The sequence below is a fragment of the Polyodon spathula genome, chromosome 28 (assembly GCF_017654505.1).
Source record: "Polyodon spathula isolate WHYD16114869_AA chromosome 28, ASM1765450v1, whole genome shotgun sequence".
NCBI classification, from domain to species: Eukaryota; Metazoa; Chordata; class Actinopteri; order Acipenseriformes; family Polyodontidae; genus Polyodon; species Polyodon spathula.
Window position 1 is genome coordinate 4,214,321 of NC_054561.1, and position 26,309 is coordinate 4,240,629.

At 36.6% G+C, this 26,309-nt stretch overlaps 1 protein-coding gene across 1 annotated transcript; it reads left to right on the forward strand.

The window, feature by feature from the left end:
• The first annotated feature begins 14,249 nt into the window (after positions 1-14,249).
• On the forward strand, positions 14,250-21,808 carry LOC121301993 (granzyme A-like). The gene is made up of 5 exons (XM_041231756.1): positions 14,250-14,447; positions 16,443-16,575; positions 17,607-17,760; positions 20,543-20,800; positions 21,447-21,808. The coding sequence occupies exons 1-5, from the start codon at positions 14,387-14,389 to the stop codon at positions 21,597-21,599; spliced, it is 759 nt and encodes a 252-aa protein (XP_041087690.1). The 5' UTR covers positions 14,250-14,386; the 3' UTR covers positions 21,600-21,808.
• The last annotated feature ends 4,501 nt before the right edge of the window (positions 21,809-26,309 follow it).

Consider the following 26,309-nt stretch of genomic DNA (forward strand, 5'->3'; position numbering starts at 1 on the left):
GTCTTCAAACTACTTATACCAGGAGGAACCCAGCCTTGCTGCTTTTAGGGGAGAGGATGCTAATGGCACAATGGAAACTTCATGCAAACATTACATGAGGTTTAATATTAATTTAGGCTACCTAAAAGGAGAGGTAAGCCATGATGTACAGCTGAATACCCAGTATGCTTGTGATTTAATAACAAATATAGATGTTAGGTAAAAAAAAAAAAAAAAAAAAAAAAAAAAAAAAAAAAAAAAAAAAAAAAAACAAACAGAACTAATCAAGTTACTTTGTTTTATTAATCTATGGGGGACTAGTAAAAAGTCCACATTGAAAGTTCATGTAACTTACGGTATTGAAAGGTAAGTATTTTAAGATAATGTCTTACACAGTATGTGATATTCTAGAAGTTGATTTGAATGATAATTATCGTGTAATTGCATGTTTAAAAAAAATGACATTGCTTTGACTGGATTCCTAGTAAATCATTCAGTCTGTTTAACAAACATTTCGACAGAGCTTTTAGTATCTCTGAATAATCAGTCAAATGGAAGCTGAGTTGATATAAATCGAAATCTATTTACTGTAACACTATAAATACATCATTACCCTGGTGAACAGGAAACCAAAATGTTTGTTTTTATGAAGCTTGTGAAAGTTTCCTAGAGAAGGGGGAGTTTGAACAGCAAATTGCTGCAAGTTTTGTGTATACTTTCACATGCTAGTGAGTTAATTTACACGCTCCCCCCCACCCGCAAATGTTAAACGGTATTAATTATTATAAACCATACGTGTATCCCTGATGATGGGAATAAAGTGGACTTGTCTGTCCTTCCCTAGCTGCTTATCAAAAAAAATAAAAAATAAAAAAAACATTTCAATATTTTCTTTTGTCAGTAAGCTGTTGGTAGTTATGTGAGCACAGTGATATTTTTATAATTTAAGCCCCTTGTTCTCAAGTCCAACTGTGGAATATTGTGATATGCAGATGGATGGTCAGGCAGGCATACAGGAGCGAAGGTCAGCGCTTGTCGGTTGGCTCAAAATAAACGGTATCAGGCTCTTCTCCTGATACAGATGCAAATAGAGCTCTGTTTTACCTCCAGTAACACTTTGATCACTGCTGAAATAACTAACACCACAAGTTGTTTATTCCATCATCTCCCAGGGCTTCTTGTAGCCTGTCTAACCAAATCGATACATTTATTAATTTATTGGCTTACAAATCAGGGTCCACGTTTCTTTCACTGAAGCTACATTTTCAAACATGGCTGAAATAAAGGGAAGCAAAGAGACTAATACTCGGGGGTTTCAGTTCTATCTGTACCAAGTCTAAAATGCTTAATAAAAGGGTCAAGAGACACCTTCAAAATAGAGCTGTGCAAACCTTTTGGCTAAAAGAGCCTAATCGATAATAAAAGTTTAAAAGCCATAAACAGAAAATTAAAAAATACACCTGTTTCAGTGATCTGGTGCTCATTAAATGTGTTTCGTGTTTATAAGCAAAGAACATCACCTGCCATTTGCACTCAGACTACTATTAAAATGGCAGGCTTCCCTTCACATATAAATACAACCTTGTGGGGGAGCAATCTGTTAACTTAAAATAATCTATCGCTTTCCTTAGAAGACATTTAAATGCAGGATGAAACTATTTCTCATGCCGATTTGCTACTTCTCACAATGGTTGTGAAAGATTTCAACTTGACTGTCATTTTTTCAAATGAGAATAATAACTTTAGCCTCTGGCTTTCTGATGAATTACTGTGCCTTTAATCAGTACACATTTTGTTCTTGTCTAGTCTAGTCTTTTGCTGTCTGACACTTATTGATATCACACAGTAATAGCCTGAAACAATTTTATGCTGGCACAGCTCACCATGTTGGGTTTTGACCATATTTGAAATGGGAATGGGTTATTTTTATGTGTTAATTTACCTTTTACGAAGAAATTAATATTTTCTCAGGGAAAAGAGTAGCATCAAAATTACTGGCAGGATCAATGTCGGGATTAATCACTGTAACAGATTAAAATAAATAAAACTAAATACAAATTGTGATGCCATACAGTGAATCAAATGCCGCAGAAACATGGTATAAAAGACCATTTTATGCATGGTCAATTACATCAGCACTTAGACAGACGACACTTATATACACATCAGTGCGTGTAGTCAGCCGCAATCCTTATGGTAGGACACATCATGCTTATTTTAGTTAGGGTTAATATATATATTATATATATATATATATATTATATATAGATATATATCGTATAATATATAATAATATTTACAAATGAAATCACTTACCCGTCACACGATTTCCGACTCTGTCACCAGTTTTCTGATACAAAGCCCATCTCTTCAATGTTACAATGTACTTGTTTATCCATCACAGCCCAAGGTTTGATTTTTTTTCTCACATGCAAAATCACTCTATCTTTATTATGCAGATACACAGCATTTCCTCCAGTTTCACATGACCACAATGCAGCAAAAACAAAGTGAACGAGATTGTTCTCTTTTTTAGCAAGTGATTTTCAGACTCATATCATTTTGAATTAAAATATTTTTTTCTGTTGAAAATATAGTACTGTGCTAACAAAACCAATACACTACATTTAAATGGAACCTTACGTATTTAAAAAAAAAACAACTTTCAGCTATGTATATTTCTGCTCCCTGAAAAATGGATAAGGGTTGGAACGGGCCAAAATTATAATAATTAGATATGTGTCACACACATGTTATAGGATCGGATATGCTGCCTATATACACAAAATAAATAAGACAACAACATATAAGCTATTACTACAAAGAAAGGTACTGCCAAGACCCGCCCCTCAACCAATCAAAGAGGTCCGCGCAACACACTCTCTCTCAACCTTTGTGTCAAAGCAGACGGGTCAAACTGGGCTTCCAAAACTGCCACCCCCCCCCCCCCCCCCCCCAATGCAGGATCATGCATGCGCCTGAATCACTGGCAAAAATGAAAAGAAGTGGTAAAATAATGCAATTTTCCAATCCAGAGTTATTGAAATAACACAGAAATCCCCCCCAAAAATGAGATGGATTATTTTGAAAATGCAGTAGAAAATGACCTCATCAAAGGTAGCCTTCGAAAAAGACTGACTAACTTTAACATACAGCTATTAATTGCAAATTAACAAGGACAATAAAATGGACGTATTAACAAATCCCTGGGCAGCAATTGATTGCTCCATCTCTGTTACACAGCCTCTAATTTATGCTGCTTATAACACACTTGGGTCTGCACTGTCAGCATGGTAGCTCATTAAGTTTTCAAACAGACAAGGGCTTCACACAGCAGAACCAAAGCCATAAATAAATTTGTCACAGTTACAGCATAATTCTCAACTTCTGAATAACAATTCCTAAGATGAATAGAAGTTAATAGGAGTTCCTCAGCGTTGCTTCTCCTGCCCAAACTGTAAACGATGACAAATTTTATACAGTGACTACTTATTAACTTAGCAAGTGACCAAAAACAATGTCTGGATGAGGCTGTTGGAGAGCCAGGTAAAATAACCTAATACTGAGGAAAGGAAGACAGGGATACTTTGTGCACTGCAACAATGATGCCACCACTAGCAATGCTACCAAGATTTTCTGCATAAAGATTACAATATGGAATACCCGAATACAGCTACTTTATTAACACTTTAAAAAGGATTGTACAGAAAGTATAAACTGTAGTATTGTATTTTGCGGGGTCATATTAGTCCACATTTACAGTAGGGTTCAACAGTAGGGTTGTAGATATTTGGACCCTAAACCCACACTAAGTGCATACCTAGTGCTTCCTTTCTCAGATAAGAACATAAGAAATTTTACAAATGAGAGGAGACCATTCGGCCCATCTTGCTTGTTTGGTTGTTAGTAGGTTATTGATCCCAGAATCTCATCAAACAGCTTCTTGAAGGATCCCAGGATGTCAGCTTCAACAACATTACAGGGGAATTGGTTCCAGCCCCTCAGAATTCTCTATGTAAAAAAGTGCCTCCTATTTTTTGTTCTGAATTCCCCTTTGTCTAATCTTGTGACCCCTGGTCCTTGTTTCTTTTTACAGGTTGAAAAAGTCCCTTGGGTCGACATTGTCAATGCTTGAATCAGGTCGCTACGTAGTCTTCTTTGTTCAAGTCTGAATAGATTAAATTCTTTTAGCCTGTCTGCATATGACATGCCTTTTAAACCAGGAATAATTTTGATCACTCTTCTTTGCACTATTTCTAGAGCAGCCATATCCTTTTTGTAACGATAGGACCAGAACTGAACACAACATTCTTGACGAGGTCTTACTAATGCATTGTACAATTTTAAAATTACTTCCCTTGATTTAAATTCAACACTTTCACAATATATCCGAGCATCTTTCTTGGCCATTTATAGCTTCCCCACATTGTCTAAATGAAGACATTTCTGAGTCAACATAAACTCCTGGGTCTTTTTCATAGATTCCTTCTTTCAGTATTTCCCATATGATATTTATAATGCACATTTGTATTGCCTGCATGCAGTACCTTACACTTTTCGCTATTAAATGTCATTTGCCATGTGTCTGCCCAGTTCTGAATCTTGTCAATCATTTTGAATTACCTTTCCTGCTGCAAAGGTGTTTGCCACTCCTCCTATTTTTGTGTCATCTGCAAATTTAACAAGTTTGCTTACTATACCAGAATCTAAGTCATTAATGTAGATTAGGAATAGCAGAGGACCTAATATTGATCCCTGTGGTACATCACTGGTTACCTCGCTCCATTTTCAGGTTTCTCCTCTAATCAGTACTTTCTGTTTTCTACATGGTAACCACTCCCTAATCCATGTACATGCATTTCCTTGAATCCCTACTGCGTTCAGTTTGAGGATTCATCTTTTATGCAAGACTTGGTCAAAAGCTTTGTGGAAATCTAAATAAACCATGTCATATGCTTTGCAATTATCCATTGTCGATGTTGCATCCTCAAAAAAATTAAGCAGGTTAGTTAAACATGACCTCCCTTTCATAAAACCATGCTGACCGTCTCCCAGGATACTGTTACCATATAGGTAATTTCCCATTTTGGATCTTATTATAGTTTACATAAGTTTACATATAATAGAAGTCAGGTTTATTGGTCTGTAGTTCAGTTCAGTTTTGTTTCCCTTTTTGTGGATCGATATTATGTTTGCAATTCACCAGTCTGTCATGCAATAACAGTTTGTATATGAATTGACTTCACCGTTGTCAAAATGTCTCCAAACTAGCGGAATGGATATCTTAAAAACTCATCAAATAGTGTCTGGAACACAGGAGGAGCTCAAAGTGATAAGCTGCAACAACTGGAAGATTGTGGACTTGAAGTACAGGCCACTCTGCCCCAAAAGAGGTTACAGAGAAATAAAATATCTGACGCTATTACAGCCTATAGGATTCAAGTCCACAGCCTAACCCTTGACACAAGCAGCGAAAGCATGCATCGCCTTTTTCTATCCCGCAAAGTACTCTATGCCGACCTTGCTTCTCTGGACCCTAGGAATTTCTCTAATGTAAGAGATCATGAGCTTCACACACCGGCGCTGAAAGAATTAAGCAAATGCTTGCTCAAGTTTGATGAGAGAGACAAAGTGGACAATTTACGATGCAAATTAATCAGTCTAGTAGTTCTGCATTGGGACAAGCTGAGGAGATCAGCACCAGAAGAATACACTGTCAGGGTGGGGGAAGAGAAACATCTGGTTAAGACAAGAGTAAGGCATGTGATGATGACATAGAAATAGAACTGGTGAATAAGCAATGCTTGGCCTGTAAGAATGGGTGAATAAGCCATGCTTGGCCCTTAAGAATTGCAATGTTTGTTGCTATCAAATTCTGTGGCGATACAATTTTTGATATCTATAATGTGATTGGCCTGGCCTAAGTTGTATCTTGGTACACACATTACTTACAGCAACTAACACACTCAGACTTCACACAAACTCTTACTTCAATCCACCACCAACACAGACAAATACAGGCTTTTATATACACGCACATGACACTAATTACAAACTCTAAAACAACAATTAACTAAGTGCACCCAAGTAATTCCTATTCAAACCTGAAGGATTCTGGGACATATATTATTTTAGGCTATTGCCATGACTCCCACTCCATACACCGTGAACACACACTAAATACACAGACAGGGCCTTTGTCCAACTGTGATGTCATTACAATAAACTAATAATGCTGATAGTTAGCTGCACTGATCAGAAAGGTCAATTATGTAATTTATAATGCAATTCTAAATGTTTTTGTATATTTAGACATTTTAGGTTGTGTTTTCTGAATGAAGGTTGTGAATTTCTGCTTGAAAAAAAAACATTTTTGCTGTTTTTTTCCAGTGACATATAGATAATATCTCTCACCATATTCAAACCACAGAATCTACCAGATATAATCTGTAATACGTGCAACTGTCAGCTTATTATTATCAGTACACAGTTATAGTTCTAGTTGAGAAACATGACACATGACCATTAATATTATTAGCATGGACAATGATATAGACAATTTGCACCTAGCTTCTACCAATGAATACCTTCACACCAAAGAATGTACAAGCTATGCCCTTAGTGCCATCAATAGGTGTTTAAAATCAGTGCCAGTTTCATTGGGAGCCAGTAAACATCTAACCATTTTCAGGAGCTGTGCTACAACTTCTTAAATCTCACAACACACACAGCAGCATTCCCAGCTGCAGCCTGTACACTGTTCTGAGGTAGCATGGAATGGTTGTCTAGTCCTGATAGAACAGGGCAATAGAGCATCTGCCGTTTTGTACAGGTGGTGAAAAGATGTTTCTTTTAAACAGGGATCATCCTTCTGAGTGTTTATTTTTCAAGAGCACACAAGGTACTGAGCTCACCTTTATGGATTTGTTTTGAAATACCATAACAAAAAAAAAAAATATGTAGCAGGTTGTGCAGAATTGCATATTATCCTGTTTATTCACAAAGAAATATAAAGCCTCCTATAGGTCCTTATTGGGCAAAAGGAGTAAATAAGAAGAGGCTGTGGGTGGAATGAATACACAAGTTAAATTTCAAATTGACAGCTATTTTTTCCATCCAACTCATTTGGTTTCCTATTGTTTGCCTGCTTCTTTATTGCATTTGTGGCAAAACCCGACTATTAATAGGTTTCAGCCAAAAACAAACACGTGATTTATTATGGTATTTTGTACACTCTCCAAAAACACATACTTAAAATAAAGAACCCAATTTAAACAGCATGTCAGTCCACAGATGAGCCAGACAGGTCTGTTTTCACAAAAATGAAGGATTGCTTTAATATAAATGTTTTGTTTGGACTGTTTTGTTTTTTGTTTTTTTTATAGATCTTTTAACTAAATCAGGTTTTCTGGGCAAACCTTTTTCAGTTATTTTTAAAGGGGTTTAGTCTATTTTTTCAGAACACTATTTATCCTTGGAAAGTATTAATAAAAATGTTCCCTAAAACAGTTATGTTAACAGGAATGTATATTTGGCATCTATTGAAAGAATACAGTCAGACCCTGGTAATACAAGCAAGTCCATACCTCTAATTTAATGCACATTTAAAAACAAAATACTTACACACTACCCATCCCTTCATACCAGAGTAAAAATGTACACAACTCTTTATCGGAAATACAATCTAAAACATGTGACATTTAAATTGAGATAATATCTCACCATTTTCAAACCACAGGATCTGGTAAGAACTGCAAAATTGCAACACCTAGCGTATTATTATCAGTACAGTTATGAATAGTTAATATAAAACATATTATGCTAGATACTTGGACTAAACCTGTTTTATTTTGTACGAAAGCTTAATATTTAGCATCCAGTGCTACCAATAATGGTCAACTGGTAAAATCTGCACTTGTTTGTTATTTTTTCCCCCAGTGACATTTATATTGAAATAGTATTTGTCACCATATTCAAACCACAGAATCTATCAAATAACAAAAAGCCTTAGATAGAGTCTTTAATAAGTGCAACTTTCAAAGACAATTTTCAAATCACAGGGTCTGGTAAGAATTGCAACATTGTTATTATTCAGTTCAGAAAAATGCATACTGCTTTAGAGTAAAATAATTATCATTATCCCTCCCTGTCATGTCCAAAGAGTGACCAAAGGTGAAAGTAACATTCATTTCTTACTGTACTGCATTGTTGTTCAGCAAGCAATAAGTTCACTGCAATAGGTCATATGACTTGAGACATGCATATATAATAAAAACATGATTTGGTATAATTTAATTCTAACACTATTAATCAGACTTGTAGTCTAGTCCTCAAACCTCAAGTCCGTGTCCCGAATGTCGAGTCCAAGTCATCAGGTTCTGAGTCCAAATCACGCATCCATGACTTTGAATCCGAGTCCGAGTCCTTGTAATAAGCTCAAATCAATATTCATTAAACTAGTGGTAGTTGTGGGGGAACAGTCTCATATCCATTAGAAAAAAAAAAAAAAAAAAAAATTGATTTATTTTTTCTAGCAAGATTATCCTATTTGCATGCCTTTTTCAACTTGTCTGTCACTATCTTCTTTTCTCTTGGAATTGTAATACCGTTTGAATGTACCTAGAAGTTTAGAGATAAGCTTCAAGTTCAAGTTTGTGGATGTTGTTTCTTACTTTGAGAGAAGCTGTGATCTGGACTATAGGCCAGTGTAGTGTTAGGAAGCGGTACACATTGTCAGAAAGTGGTACACTGTCAGATTTTGTTACATGTGCAATCAATTGCGATCTGATGGGTGTTTTCCTATTGTCAAAAAGAGGTACATTTGCCATTAATTATATATTATTTTTTGCAAACTTAAACTGGAAACAGATAACCAATTTCTCGAAAAAGAAAAAAAAAAAAAAACGTCCAAAGAGAGGGATAGGGTAAATCTCATTTACTTGAGTAAATGACGAAACACGAGAAAATCCACGCCCAGTTTCGTATGGAAATCCGCATTTCATGTGTAAATGTTAATGAGCGTGTTTATGCTTAACTATAAATAATGCAAGGGAGCAGATCAGTTGTTACTGTGGATTCCAATATGGCAGAAAGTAGTGGCTGAAGGGTGATTTTATGGTTAGCAGTGGTGTAGTTCACCTTAATGATAATGTGGGCAGCTTTTATTTTTATTATTGTTTTTTGCTGGGTCTGGCCTGTCATGTTGTATATCTCTTGTGGGTTTATAGTTCTGTATAAAACCACGTACCATGAACTGCATTATGCTCTTGTTATAGCATCCAAAGACAACGCGTGTCTGCCCTCCACATTAGTAAATATAGGTGGTGAACTGGATGTCATGAGTCAGCTCGATCGCCCAAAACAGAGTAACACCAGCCAACACGTTGCTGAACTGACCTCTCAGAAGTGACCAAATAAAATTGCAAATAAACGTATTGACTGTGTTTTATTTGTTTGCATCATTAATATTTAACACAACTTAAAAGAAAGGAGTGATCCTCTGACAGCACGAGTCTCCTTAGATCGCTGCTGTCCAATTGAAACTGGCTGCTGAGGTAACCTTCACAGTTGCCAAGTCCCCTTATAATAAGCGGAATTGGGCTTGTTTGGCTCTTTTGTACATCTTTTGCGGTATCGGCACTATTCTTTAGTGTGAGAGGTCCTGGGTTCGCGCCCGCTCTCCGCCTGTGTGTGGATTGCCTTGCCCTGTGTGTTGCGCCTGCTTGCGTTAACCAAGATTGCTACATTGGTGTTAGAATGGGATACAGGTACCCCGGCATGCATTTGTTGGACTAGCCTGGTGAGCAAGTCCAGGGTGGACTTGAGGCTGGCAGGGGAGAGTGAGGCAGCAGCAGGGTTGAGGTGACGTAATCAAACACAAAGACATGAGCCCGATATACACTCCTTGCAAAAGAGCCGCCTCTTGTGTACAGTGGTATCGCTATGCTTTAGGATGAGAGGTCCCAGGTTCGCTCCTGCCTATGTGTGGATTTCCTCGCTCTGTGTGATGTGCCTGTCTGCATTAACCAAGTTCGCTACAATATGAACTAAACTACACAAAGTGACACCTTGTATAGTTTGTTTTGATTGTTAAGTAAAGGTTGTTTTTCTGTTTGATATTTTTCCCTTTTAAAAGAAATTAGAAGGAGCAGCGTACCACAGTCTATCATTCTGCTAAGTGGAATAGTTGTATGCATTTGTTTTATATAGAAGAGAAGTCAAACTTTAAAATAAGTAGGCTTCCATTTAGATTTTCAGGAATGCTTCCACTGAATGTAGCTAAATGTCATTGATCAACCCTGTGCCAGTTACCATGGCGATCACCCACTCTGTCAACCCAAGTCACCTAAATGGGACCTGAGTGACTGCGTTTTTTTTTTGCTTAAACATTAACAATTAGTAACTAGACAAGAAGAAGCCGGGAGGCAGGAAATTACTTAAAATACAAAAAAAAAAAAAGCAGCCTTGTGACATGAATCCTAGTCAACAATCACCCTCCTGACCTATGAGGGCATGGTATAACAGGAACAGTGTGCCCCACACTGGATGGTTGGACAGTTCATTCCAAGGTCAGTAGTACTGCATCAAGTCATTAATCACTGTATATTCACCACTAGCACGGGAGCACTGTGAAAGGACGCAGAGCCGTGCCGGGACATTGCCTTTGTTTATTATTGTTTTGGGACTGAAATCCAGTATTATCTCGCTGTGCAAACTACACATTTCTGTGTAGTTGCCAGTGCTATTACTGAATGGTGCAAAATCGGGAAAAAGAAAAAAAAAAAATTGTTTGCACCGTGAACTCTGTCTGTGTGTTACTGTTGGAGCATTGCATCACCTCTACACCTACGCACTACAAACCACTTTGCCACAAGCCCAAGCAATCGTTTTGATAAGTCAAAATATAAAATTACCTTGACAAAATGTTTTGTTATGTCCAAGAAATTTAGTTCACTTGCTCGGTGAGTCTTGACTTAGAGAAAAACGCAGTTTTGAGAAGAAAAAAAGTGTAAAGAACAGTGCTCACGTGTGCAAGCCCGTTTTGTCTGTATTGCCTCTATATATATGAGTGACAGAGAGAGAGAGAGAGAGAGAGAGAGAGAGAGAGAGAGAGAGAGAGAGAGAGAGAGAAAACCACCACTGCTTTTGTCTTCAGCGCCCGAAGGAGAGGAGTTATCACTGCCATCTCCAGCGCCAGAGGGAGAAGAGCCATCACTGTTGTGTCCAGCGTCTGGGGGAGTGGAGCTCTCGCCACTGTCTCCAGCGCTAGAGGGAGAGGAGCCATCGCTGCTGTCTCCAGCGCTAGAGGGAGAGGAGCCATCGCTGCTGTCTCCAGCGCCAGAGGGAGAGGAATCGCATTCCATGTCGCTGCTCTCCCTAATAGTAAAACGCAGAGCGCCTCGCCAGAAAATAGCTGGTCCATCATCGAAGTAGACAAAGGTACAGATCTACCCGCCCGCTAGAGGGAGAGGTACAACCACTGTTTCCAGCGCCAGAAGAAGAGGAGCCATTGCTGCTGTCTCCAGTGCCAGGAGAAGACTGCTTGCTGCTCCCACCACCTCCATAGGCAAGAGAAGAGCAGCTGGAGCAGCCTCTGTCTCCACCACCTCCACCGACATGAGCAGAGCAGCAGGAGCTGCCTCTGCCTCCATCACCTCCACCGTCAAGGAGCAGAGCAGCAGGAGCTGCCTCTATCTCCACCACCACCACTGACAGAAGCAGAGCAGCAGGAGCTTCCTCTATCTCCACCACCTCTACCGTCAAGGAGCAGAGCAGCAGGAGCTGCCTCTGTCTCCATCACCGCCAGGAGCAGAGCAACAGGAGCTGCCTCTGCCGCATCTACCTCCACCAGCAGAGAGTGAATACCTGATGGTTCCTCCTGCACCACCATGGGAGCACTACATGCCACTCCACCACCATTGGAGGACTGCTGCCGCTCCCACTTCACCTGGGGCCACTGTCCGCTCTGCTTCATCTGGGGCCGTTGTCAACTCTGCTTTGCCTGGGGTCGCTGGTCGCTTTCAGCTCTGCTTCACCTTGGGTCGCTGCCAGTCCTGCATGAGGAGGAAATACTGTGGCCGGAGCCCCACAGAGAGGAGCTGCCGACCATGAAGAAGGGGGAGGGGGATACCAGCTCCCTCTGCAGCAGTTTCACTGCAGGAAATTTAACAAAATGGTATTCCTTTACCTTGTGTCTAAGGCTGTTCACAATCAACACAGATAATGTGTTTCTCCACACCGTCTTTCTGCACAGCTGCCCGAAGTTTTATTTTTATTGCATTTGCCAACCTGGCATTGACGTCCCTTGCAGGGTTGCCAGCTTCAGCTGTGGGTACATGCTGGGAAGTATCCCTCTGTTCCAAATGCTTTTTGAGAAGTTCCTGTTCTAACTGTAAAATATATTCTTTGCTTGGTAAATTCTTCTCTGTGTATTCGATTAGAAGGATTTTATGGGTTCCTAAACTGTTTATTCAGAGACAAATAAGAATTATGATGTCCTAAACTAGGTCCAGATAGGAGGCCTAGGAGGCTGTGTGGTCCAATGGTTAAAGAAATGGACTTGTAACCAGGAGAGCTTAGCCACCGATCCTGAGCAAGTCACTTAACCTCCTTGTGCTCGTTGAGACACTGTTGTAAGTGACTCTGCAACTGATGCATAATTCACACACCCTAGTCTCGTATCTTGTAAAACGCTTTATGATGGTGGTCCACTATGAAAGATGCTATATAGAAATAAAGATTATTATTATACATTGTAAAACACCTGAAAAAGCCACAGTCGGGAGCCAGCTTTCACAGGATACTTCCGTCCATCTGATCCAAAACATCAACTCCACATTTTCTTGTGTTGTAAAACTTTCACTTGTCCTGATGCTAATTAACTGACCAAAAACAGCACAGCTGGTAAGCAGGCACCAGCCTTTGAAAAGGCTGATTGCCGTCAATATGACTGCTCCCAAGGTTTTTAGGTATAATGCAATATATCTCCTTTATTTCTGCACTCCCACGTTTCATGCTTTGTGAGAATATTTAATATATAAGGACAGAAAGGTACATGAACGCACAGCCCCATATGTGTTACACGACTGAAGAAAGTTACATTTTGAAACCAAAAATCGCCAAAATGACTACCGCGGGGCTTCTAGTGTTAACATCCTGACAAATTTTTACACTTATAACTTTGAAGTCTGTTTCAAAGCTCTTTTCAAAATGTCCACCAGGGAGAGAGGACACAGATGGAAATGAAGTGTAATAGATTTAGAACAGGCTTAGACCTAGGAGACACTTCTTCACACAGAGAGTGGAGAGGGTATGGAATGTTATTGATGCTGAATCACTAGGATGCTTTAAGACCCAACGTGACACATTTTTTAGATCAATCAGCTACTAGGAATTAGATGAGCATAGATGGGCTGAAAGGCCTCTTGTTCATAAATGCTGTTCTTATATTCTTATGAATATGTACATTAAGCCTTCTTTCTGGTCATTAACCAACTGGCAGCTAAGGGCTAGGTTCTCATCATTAGCACCTGTCTCAAGTTATTTCTTATTATTCCCAGTACTGGAATTTAGTGGAGGCTGGTGTATAAATTGTGCAATTGTGATGCAACTTATGAAAGCGTCTTCTTAGGCATTAATGTCTGAAGCAGTGGCCATTACCTGATAATTGACAACAGGAATTGCTGACAGGATCACTGCTGAAGTGCTTTTTTTAAAATCAGTTTAAAGTGAGTTTTAAGTCCTGTTTCTTTTATCATGTTTAATTTAAATATATATATATATATATATATATATATATATATATATATATATATATATATATATATTTAGAATCTTATTTTACACATATTTGTATCCTCATACGAAAGACTTTCTTTTAAGGAAAATCACTAAACAGTGATTTGGAGAAAAATAATTTCCCTAAATATGTGTTTTTTTTTTTTTTCTAATAGAAAAGAAAACACCAATTAAAAGACTAAAATAAACTCAGCAACAAAAAAATATATATATATATATATAAATGTTTTGACTAGCTGTCTTTCCCACTGTCTACTTCTGAGAGGTATTGTAAGTATGTGTTGTTTCTTCTTAAAAAAATGGATCTTGTCCAAGGAATTTCATCCATAACTATAACACACTCAATGGTGGTATATGTAGTTATAGTAAAATAAACATACACTTCTAAATGTTTGGATATAAGTCTACCTTAGACTCTATTCAATCACCTGAGTCAGTGTATTTTTCTTTTTAGTAAAAAAAAGGTTAAAGGTTTAGTTCAGGATCAAGCTGGAAGAGTGATATTTTATTTTTACCATAAATGGTATCAAATCATTGAATCGTAGTAAAAACCACATTCATGCAGCACCAATAAAAGCTGCCACAGAACAACCACTGGAGCATCACAAGCATGACGCCCTTACTTGCAGCCTACATTTTGGCCAAGCTGTTTATCTTGCCAGTTCCTGGAGGTAAGCTTTATTGAGATATAAAATATGTTTATGTTATTGTGCAGTCATTAATGTGATCATTCAGAGCATTTTAGAATAGTAGGCATGAATAACTGTGTAATAACATTATACTACTTATCAGTAGTCCCTGTTCTTACTCAGTTACAACTGTGCAATTATATGAGAATGACTGTGTGAATAATATCTTACACCAGGCCATTTCCATGCAATTGCATAGAATAACTTATTACACCAGTAGTTACCATGTAAGAAACCAAAGTTAGTTACCAAGTTATTATCATGAATATATACTCTAAAGTGGGTTTTAGAAAAGACCACTAGGAGAATGCAATCATCCAGTAAGTGAATGCAAAATCTAATTTACAGGGGATTAATAAATTACAACTGCCTTCAGGAATTCAGCATTTAGGAGTCGTTTCAAAAGCAGACACAGTGGTTTAAGGGGGATATTTTTGTTGTAATAGTTAGTATTGCTAAACCTGTATCAAATCTAGCTTTCTTTTTTTATTCCTGAAAGGAAATATCAGTTAGAATTTGTAAACAGATAAGAAAAAACTTAAGACTACTTAGAAGGTCCTAAATGAAATGCATGTGTTATTTATTTCTGGTTTGATAACCTTATTGAATGTGTTTTTCCTTTCTGAAAAAAAAAAGTGCTAATGATAATTTGGAGTAAAGAGTTTTGAGAATCTAGCCCAGGGTGTAAGTCATTGAAGCACTACAAAATGTTGTACCTCAGAAATTAGGTTTGTATAGGGTAGCTTAATAGCATTTTGTAAAAGGCAGTGACTAGTTTTTATTAGCTTTAATGCAAAAGTGTAACGCAAAAAAAAGTATAACAAATCTATTCTAATTTTGAATTTTGCATATTCTTTGAAAAAGTATATTATTGGCACATAAGGAACCTGTTATCTGTAAGTGCTCAAAAATCAAAAAGGACACCACAGCTGTGGCCAAAAGTTTTACATCACCTAGAATTTTAGGATAGCGACATAATAATAATAATAATAATAATAATAATAATAATAATAATAATAAATAGAACTGCCAGGCAATTTTACCATGCCTACCAAGTTTGGAGTCTGTTGGTCAGACAGTTTTGAAACAAAAGCAGTTTGCTCTTTAGGGCGCATTTTGGTGAAATTTGGTGAAAAGTCATTTTAATATTGAATTGTATCACAGCAACTTCTGCTTTACAAGCAGGTTTGGATTGTAATAATATATGCCAAGTGTCAGATCAATCACTTCAACGGTTCCAAAGAAGAAGATTTTGTGAGTTTTCAAGAAAAAATGCGTCATACGGCCATTTCAGTTTAACACAAGTTTCTTAAAAGTCAGTTGTATTGCCACAGTGTCATAATAATAATAATAATAATAATAATAATAATAATAATAATAATAATAATACTAAATTTATATGAACATAATACAAATGTTTTATTTAACATCTGTATCAAAGAAACTACAAAAACAAAATTATATCGAAAAAGTATCCCGGAAGCCATAACAGTAGTGCAGTATTTCATGTTAGATTTTGAAATGTCACATTCTTCAATTGTTGTCTGTTTTTCATTAAACATATGGAAAACTACCAAGCCGTACGTAAACCTAACATTATTCAGCAGGTTTCATTCAACTTTATGAAGAAAAATGTGTTAATTCTATAGGGTGATACTAAACTTTTTGGCCATAGCTGTACATTTCCTTTGAAAACAGCAACAAAGTTGTTTTCCTCAGCTAAAAGTGAAAGGGGTCCAAGAGTGGCTCACACAGCCTTCACCAACAACCTCTGCCGAACTCTAGAGTGTAAAGCAGGGATGGCTAACTGTGGCATCAAAGGACACTCACTGACCTTCAGTTCTGATGACTATTGTGGGGAGTTGGTTTGGTGAGTCAGTATAATTGGACATTCTAAAATTGGGGAGAAAAACGGGGGTCAAGTTATTTATAAAAGACAGTCCATGAATGTTAGTCTTTGTACCTTTCTTATTGTAGCCGAATCCATGAAAATTGTTGGCGGGAAAGAAGCAATTCCCCATTCAAGACCTTACCTGGCCCATCTTAATGTCAATTGTGGTGGTGCTTTGATTAAACCAAATTGGGTGCTGACTGCAGCACACTGTTACAAGTAAGTATCAAAGTCAAAACCTATATTTCTGGAAGATAAAATAAGCATTGTTTACAGGCTGCAGTCTAGTCAGTAAAGGTTAATAGACACACCTTGGAACCAAAGTAACTTGGATTGATTTAGATGTGATTAGCTTTTATATAAAATGCCTGGTCCGTCCTTCTTGAACTATATATTGGTATCAGTTTGTCTATAAATCCATACAGTGTTAATCAGTCGAACTGATATTTTGTCCTTTAGCCATTGTAGAATAAAGACTAGGTACAGTATAAGTATGAGATAAGACATTTCATAGGAGGCAGTGTGGGCCAGTGATTATAGTCCTGGGCTTGTAACCAGAAGGTCAGTGGTTCAAATCCCAATTCTGCCACCGACTAACTCATTATGTGTGAACCTGCGCAAGTCACTTAAACTTCTTGTGCTCCATCCTGTGGATGAGATGTTAAAGCAATGCCCTATTGTAAATGACTCTGCATATAATGGGCTCAGAGTCAGCCACATGTAATGTGGCATGGGACATCCACTTTGTCTTTTAATGACCCTTCCCCCCATCTCAGGGTCAGCTATGTGTAATGAGAGAATTTTAAACTTGGACAATACTGCATTAAAACAACTATAAAAACAAATTCACACACAATTTAAACATAATGATTAAAAACAACTATAAAAGATGCACATAATTAATAACATAACTTGGATAATTTCACATCCTGATGACTTTTTAATCAGTGGTCTCAATCGAGCTTTTGTAATCATGTATAACACTCATCTGATGCATATAGAAATACCACCTGTGCTCTAAAAGTCCAAAACTTGTAAAAAAATAAATCTGCATGAAACTGTTCCTTCTGCAAGTTTGCCTACCCCTAGATTTAATTTTATTGAAGCCTGGTCTGAAGTCTCACCTTAGATGCATCTTAATGAACGCTGAAAAAAAACCAAAAAACAATTCCATGAAATTCCCATATTTTTCTACATTGGGCTTTAGACAACAGGTATGCTGACTTCTGTTGTTCTCTTCAACCTTTCAGTGAGACTTTACTCGTTGGTGATAAAGTGGTAACTCTTGGAGCTCATTACATTTCAAAGCCTGAGAAGGAAAAACAGAACTTTGCAGTGAAGAAAGCAGTTCCTCATCCCCACTTCAATGAACACAGTTTTGATTTTGACTTCATGCTGCTTAAGGTATTTTTTGTTAAGATACATTTTTGGGGGGTTTATTTTTGATCATGACAACCCTTTAAACTTATTTTGAACCAATTCTGTTTCCGAATTAAGCTCAGAAAAAGTGGTTAAGTATAAAACAATGTCACATGTTTTTTATCTTCATATCTTGACTGAACCTGATTCTGTTTTGTCTTATTTTTATTTCAAACAGACGTGACAAATTACGTTAATTGCTCATTGCTGATCCTAATTGTATTTAATTCTTGCAGTCGCCTAGTTTATCGTTGTGCTTTTGTTATTTTCATTATTTAACAGAGTTCTCCTGATGGATTTTCTTTTCAGCATAAAATACCCAGTATGGAGTGTACACTAATAGCAAGCACATCCTTGATTTGTAGCAAAGAAAAAATAAATCTTAAACACAGTTTTTATTTGAAATGTATCTCTATTAGGATGCAAAGACAGCTTTACAGTTATTAATTAACATTTAAAGGGAGGTAAAGATTTGGGGAAAATAAAAATGGAAAAGTTCAAGCTGTACATACACTGGATATGTTTAATATGGAACTGTATGTATACAAGTTTCAGGTTAAATCCCTCTTTTCATAGGCAGTCTTTCATTTGGGGAAGCTATTCCATACTTTTCTGCCTACATTTATTGAATCCAACGATGTACAGTAGTATACACACACATTATATATATATATATATATATATATATATATATATATATATATATATATATAAATTTTATAATAAATATAATATATTCTTTTTAATATGTTTTTTATTACTGTACTAGGAGTCTGAATATTACGTTTCATTAATTGTGCTGAGTTTGAAAAACAGTCAGAATGACAGATACAAATAAAGCTGTAAACTGGATTAATTCTCCTGCACCTTTTTGAGAACTTGCACTGTCAATTCATAACAAAACAGACCTCGAAACCACTCGGGGATGCTACATATATTTGACTTTTTTTTTTTCCAATGTAAGGCGGACAGATAAATGAAGTTTAACACAGCACTAGCTTGCACTTTAAAACATGTTATGCCTATTTAAGCAAATTAGAAAAACAGTAAGGATAACAAGCTGCAGTTTTTTTTAAAACCTTTATATCCATTAACCTGCTCTGCAGTCCTACTGTACCTACACCAATTTCAAACACCATTCCCATCACTTCACACTGATTTAAATCAATTATTAATACTGACTATTAAGCGTCTAAACATGCACTTACTATTGTACTTATAATCAAGGGACATTCAATGTATTTCATAAGGTATATTTGCAAAAAAATAACTGCACTCTTAAAGTAAACTTTCGAATATCCATATGAGGCTCAGATTAGCAGGGAAAAAAGGACGTTAAACCTGCCAAGCATTGTCTCCTCGAATGACATTGAAATACCAGCTAAATCCTGTATTTTGGACCTTGGTGATATTGCAACAGGACCGTCACAGCCTTCTTTACCTGTGTGTCTGAACACTGCCTTTGGCAAGCAAAAACATTCTTTTTCAGCAGAATATTAAAATACATTTTCATATTTAGAGTATAGTAAGCAGACAGCTGCGGTTTTCTGCTTTCCTTGCAGATATTTTTTCTGAAGTTTAAAAAATCCTGCTTTCACTGAAAATGGAGTGAAGGCCCGAGGGGAAAAAAAAACCTTCTGAAACATTCGTAAGCTGGCACCACAAACAGCATTCTGCAAGGTGGCATTGGTTCACACAGTCGAAGGAAGTAGTTTCTGACTGTAGTGTCACAGTCATCAAATTCTCACAAAACGGTGGTGCGTGAAAACCGAGTACGCTACCAAAACATTTTGCCACAAGTTCTGTAATCAGATTTAGATCAAGCTGTTTGTATAGATGACAACAATTTGAATAAATGTAGAAATTGTGAAGAGGATGTTCCAAGCAAGGGAATGTGCGAAGCGAATTCAGATTTTTCGTCAGCTGCCTACTGCTGCTTTATGGGGGGCTCAGACCTGCGGAAAGAATGGACATTAAACCATTCGAGCATTGTCTCCTCGAATAACATTGAAATGCAACTAAATCCTGTACTACAGTGTTAATTTGCACAGTAAGAAAAGGAGAAATATATTCGTTAGACCTGCTTTGCGTGCTTGAGGGGAAAAAAATCGATCTTCTCTCAGATATTTTTTGTGTTGGTCAGAAAAATTTCTTGTGAGGGTTTGGGCAATTTATTTTGTGGCTGCTTAGACTCTCCAAGCCTCTTATATGTGCCACTTATACCTCTTTTCATGGTACTTATTTTTCATTTAAGTTAGGTCAGTCAACATACTTTCATGTCTGTCTGTTCTTCATTTAATACTTGTGGTTCATAAATATAATTTTAATACTAGTGTAATTTACTTACATTTGATGATATATTCTAGGAGTGTAGCATAATAAAAATCTCTCTCTCGCTCTCTCAAAAGGCAAGGAAGAAATTAATACTGCTAGCCTTAAAACCAAAGTCTTGATAGTCCCATAAATAATAAAATAATATCTGAAGCCGACATGATATAAACAAAGGACAAATAGACCACAATAGAGTACCAAGAGTGCTGTAAACAAACAAGAATCACAAAGTCAAATGGTGTAAAATATGATGGCTAAAATTCAAATTAGCTTTCTAAGGCCATTTATAACAATGAAGATTAAACACTGTAAGGACAGGAAAGATCACATCCTAGGTCAACATCATACGAATTAACCTATGCTGATCATCTTTACAGTTGTACAAGATCAAAATGTCAAAACTTTCTGACACAGTTTTTTTTTTGTCTTATTAAAGCTCAATGGTAAAGCAATGATGAACAAATTTGTGTCTACCTTAAACCTGCCTGCCTCTGGAGAAGATGTTAAACGTGATACCAAGTGCAACGTTGCAGGATGGGGCATCACGAAATTGGATGGACAGCCATCAAATAAGCTTATGGAAGTGAATGTCACTGTTGTAGACAGAAAAATCTGCGAAAAATTATATATAAATACCATAACAAGGAACATGTTTTGTGCTGGAGATATAAATGGTGGAAAAGATTCATGTGAGGTAATCACTTACCCCATTTTAAAGTAAAAACTCATTAAAATAGTTGGTATTAATTTTGATGTACTGCTATATTTATGTATTTATTATTCTATATATATATATATTGCAGTCTCCTTAACTTAACATAATGGAGGAAGTCAAATGTGTACATATTTTTATATATCTGAAAAAGCTTATCCATATGTCATGAGACTTGGTAGTAACATTAATCTAAGTTATTGAGAATATGAGATTCTGGGGATATTACATGAGGGAAGGAGAGGGGGTCTCTGTCTCTCCATACATCAATCCATCTGTACGTCACACTTATATTTTTGCATCTATCTGGAGAATCGCTTATCAAATTGTGATTAAACGTTTCATTGCTCATTTCTATTCTATACTATTCTGTGCACACTGTTTATTATATATCATGGTCATCAATTTCTATATCATACTGAAAGCTCTAATTTTAATAAAAACAGCTGTGTTGGGGGATGTATGTTAGTGACATTTGTTGCAATTACTCAAACACATTTTTTTTTTTTTCGGGATTTGCTCTTCTATCTAATTCTAGTTGCATCTAACTTAGGTTAGATCAGCCAAGGTGTCTTCACAGATGTAATGTTTACAGTATGCTTTTAAAACATTTTTTTTATTATTCTAGGGAGATTCTGGAGGCCCAATAATATGCAACGGCATCTACAGTGGCATTGTCTCATTTGGAGAAAAATGTGGGCTGCGTGACAAACCAGGGGTCTATGCTCTTCTCACAAATGAAACCCTAGACTGGATTGCAAAAGTAACACAATCCTATTAGGATGTGTTCTGTGGTTTTATTTGCTAATACAGAAATACAATTTTAATGTTAGAAATGCTCTGCTTTAGTTAAAATGATTTAAACGCTGCTGTGCAACATAGGTTTCTTTTGAAGCTTTATATAAAATCATGAACATTATGCTACTGATAATCAGCTTGGCAATTAATTGAAATCATAGGACTCCTGAAACAATGCCTACTGCTATCTTAATAAACATTTATAATGATGATGAATAATATTGTTGTTTTCTGACTCACATGTTCAGTCTTTTGCAACTTCTTCGGTTGACTAATTCCATATTCCTGTTATGATGATCTCATATGTCATAAACATCGCCCATAAGTACTGCATCATTGTGGCAATGTGCCCCTCCCCTGTGTTTATTTCTATGTTGTATGTTGCGTGTAGTGTGTTAATGTTGGTATATTGTAGTTGGTACACAAGATATAATATGGGTTATGCACGTGAGTGTTTAAAATTTATATTTGTATTTAGGCACGAGGATTGCACATCACTTCACATGTAGGTAAAATGTAATATGTGAGCACAGGAAACTGCACTTAATCACAAGCAGTTGTACCGAGACTCCAGTCAATGATTGATAAGCAATCCAGTCTCGGTACAGCTTCATAAAATCAGCATGTTCTCACTCACTTGGGATTGTGTGTTCGGTGAGTGAGAACTGGATTGGAGACGGAGTTATAGTAAATCATAATAACTGCTCACTGTGTTTGTCTGTGTAGTCAGTTTTGTTTCTTTGTTTTGGCTACCAGTGCCATGTCCTGTGTTTTTGTTTGTCTTTCAACCTTTTATTTTCTGTTTGTTTATTTATTAAATGCTGAGCGCAAGCAAGAGCTCGGCTTCACCAAACACCCTGCCTCTGTGTCTGTTCTGTGTTGGTCCCGTTTCTGGTCTGACATCACCCACTACAACTGTCTTTGTGACAATCATCTATTCATTTTAAATAATAGCATGTATGAAATGTTTTGAACAGTTCAGTTTTTCAACCAATAATTCATGTATCAAGTCAAGTAACATAGTGAAAAGAACTGAGAGGAGTGGGAACTGATCTGTTAAGATAAGTGTCAAAATATTTAAGTAAAAATATACCTCCCAGTCAGGGTTGCTAGTTCCACTTTAAAACTGCGGAATTGGGCTTCTATTTCCACAGAGTCGCTTACAATTTTTCCTTGCCACATTTTTACTATATTTTGGGCTTCTTTTCATGCGTGGTCACTTATGCTGAAAATGGTTAACACTGCAAAAGTCTGTTCAATTAAATATCATTCTTATACACAAAAGCAAAACACTATCTACCAGGTTTTTGTTTTCTCTGTAAGACAGAGAGAGTCGATTGCAGCGTACCAAAGTTAGTCCACTTGATGCGTCTAACTAGCAGATTGAGCAGGGTTAGTCCACTTGCTTAGACTAAAGTTAGTGCACTTGTTAATCCCGATTGCAGAGTACCAGAAAATAACACCACAGATGGATCATCCGCTAAATCGGACTAAACAAGATCATGATTGCAGCGTACCAAATCCTGTTCAGGTGGACTAACTTAGTACGCTTGCTCGCCCTATGTTTATACAGCACATTTTAAAACAAAGACCGCTCCATTATTCTCTTAAATGACTGAATCAAAGACTGATCTTTAGCTCATCAAAGTCGTACATACATTTTTTGCAGTGCTGTGTGAAAAAAGAGGTGTCTGCTTTTCTGCTTATTTTACAAATGAGGAGACCTCCATCAATGTATTCCTTGGAGGGCAAAAATATGCTGAGCACCTAGAAACAGAGCATCACAAGGTGTGCTGCAGGTGAGTTGATGTGCAAGTTGATGTGAAGACTGCTGCAGCTGGTTGTTGATTCTGTCGAGAATTCAAAGCTTTGTGGCCAAGTTTGATCCAGTGGGATTGAAGACTTTGTTGTAGAGAGGAGAGTTTTGTACTGGACACTTCAACAGATTTCCAAGCCAGCAGACCAAAAGTCTAAGCTTCAAGGAAATGTTGAGTATAATTCCAGTTGCATTTCCCTTTCGTGGAACTAAGTTAATTAATTGTAGCATATTCACATAGAATTGAACTGTTAATAATTTAGCTTGCACACTTTACATGTGAACTAACTTTTAGAGAAACTTGATGAAGTAACTACAAGTAATCTACCTCGTATTGTTGTATGAAGAATTTCTTTAAATGTAAACTTGCCATTTACTTAATCTATATACCATTAATAAGCTTAATGTGATTTATTCGAAGATTGTCTGCATCATCTCAGTTGAGGCTATGTGCTTGGATGTGGCCGTGTGTGTGTGTGTGTGTGTGTTTGTGTTTGTGTGTGTGTGTGTGTGTGAGTAAGCTACTATGTCACAGCTTGCTTGCTTGCTTGTTGTGCTGGTGTGTGAAGAGAGAGGCGGTGTCATATTTCAATCACCTGCTAGTCAAGTTAAGACAGTGAGAGTTTTTAATTGTGTTTGTGCTTAGAGACTAAGAGATTTACTTTATGACTTTTCTGGTTTCTGTTTATTATTTGTGTATTTAATAAAATACTACTATTGATTAACCATTCCTTGTGTTTGTGCATGAATGTGTGTTCATAGTAAATCGATCTTTGTAACACGTCAATTTAAATATTGTTATTGTTCCTATAGATGATTTTTACAGTCAGTGACAAAAGTATTCGCCCTCCTGTATAAACTGTGTAAAATAAGGTTTATGCACTGTAATAAAGGTTAAAATCAATTTAAAAACAAACACAGCAATATAACAATACAGTAATAAAGCACATTATATATTTCTAATACTTTTTAGCAAAACAGCATTTCAAAAACAGATATCGTGCATGGACAAAAGTATTCACCAATTACAGTACATGGGTTACCTCTACAAACAATGGTTATCTGATTCAGGTTATTTTTCAAGAGCTCGAACAATCTCTAATTTTTTTAGCAAGAGAAACAGTGGCACATTTTTCAGTAGCCTTCATTCGACTTTAAAAGCTAAATTAGTTAATTATATAGGACAATGCTACAATAGCTGTAAGTGATTCTAACTGATCCGATGAGATTTACACATCATCCTAATTCAAGTCACTCTGTAGTAAAATCATATCTAGAAAACCATAAAAAGCAAGAAAAGGAGTAGATGAGTCCAATGTTGTTACATTTTTTTTTTTTTTTAACTATCAGAATGACTGTACCTGAGTCATGCTTAATGTATTTTTTAGAGTGCATACCGTTTTACAAATTTGAGGAGAATTTCTGCATATTTTATATAGGGTATGTGGTGCACTAATGGAAATCAGAATACAAAATGAACACGTCAATGATATGATGGCAGTTCTGGAAAGATTTAATAAACCAATCAGTATGACTGAAGACACTCTGGTGATGACAAGTCGCTTTTGAAAAGCCTGAATATACCATTTTATTTTACATCTGATGACAATGAGTCATCAGTTTATAAAACAGTACTGTGTCCATTGTGAAATAATCACTATCGGTGGCAAGAAGGTCTTCTTTTAAGCAAAGTTCCTGTTCCTTTAGCCTTTACAACAGGAACTTTGGCGAAGTGTTCTCTTAGGGGGTTTTCCTATATGTGGATACTACTGTACAAACAGAACCTTGCCCAGATCTGGGAAAACAGATCTAGGCAAGAGACAAATTGTTTGAGAGGTCTGTAAAAACCTTCCATAAAAATCTGGAATGTCAGTTAATAAGAGAACAGAGCAACAATACCTGAGCAAGGCCTCAATGGTCTCTTAAGAAAATCCACAAAACTAAGCACATTCGGTTTGCCAAAATGTACATAGACAAGCCTGATACATTCTTTGACTACATCCTAGGTCTGATGCATCAAAAATTAAACTGTTTCCAAAGCAGGGACCAAAAGCTATATGGAGATGAAAAGGAGAGGCCTAAAATAAAAAAAAGTTCATGGTAATTATGACAACTACTACAATTCATAGCCCCCTGCCCCTCCTCAGACTATGGGGATTATTTTTAAAGATTAGTTACTTCTGTTGTAGTGTAGTGGTTTAAAATGACAAATATTAATAAATGGCCAATATGTAAAAGTTAAAATGTTTATAGCTCTTTTATCTGCTAGGCTTCCCTGTCACAGTGTTCCGGAGATTGATTTATTCTTCCTTAAAGTCTACTAGACTAATATATCTTTCACATAAATGTGATTTCTGTCAAGAGCTTCTAATGCCAGTGATCTGGTCTTGGCAAACCTCTGTAGCCTTTTTAGGAGCATGACAGGTGTTTGAACTCCAGGACCAGATGTCTTTGTTTACTGAAAGATTTAAAAAAAAAAAAAAAAAAAAAAAACAGAAAAATATCGTAAAACTCATTTCAGGAACACATTTTGCAAAGGAAAACCAACCTAAAATGGTTATTATTACCACCATAAAACTATTTTAGAATATTCTATTTAAATATATCCATTTCCAGATTTTTTTTTTTAAAGAATATTTCCAAATATATTGCAACATTCTTTAAAAAATATTTTATTTTTAAAACAAAAATATGACTTGCTGTATACTGTATTTGTTGTATATTGTATTTTTTTATCCTTTCCATTCATCCTAGTCATTTGGCTCATTCTTTACAAATATATACTGTACTGTAAAAAAAATCATGCTGTTTTTCGATGTTGCCAAAAGCCACCTCGAGTAAATATTACAGTTCTCACCCTGCAGTATGTTCAGCTAT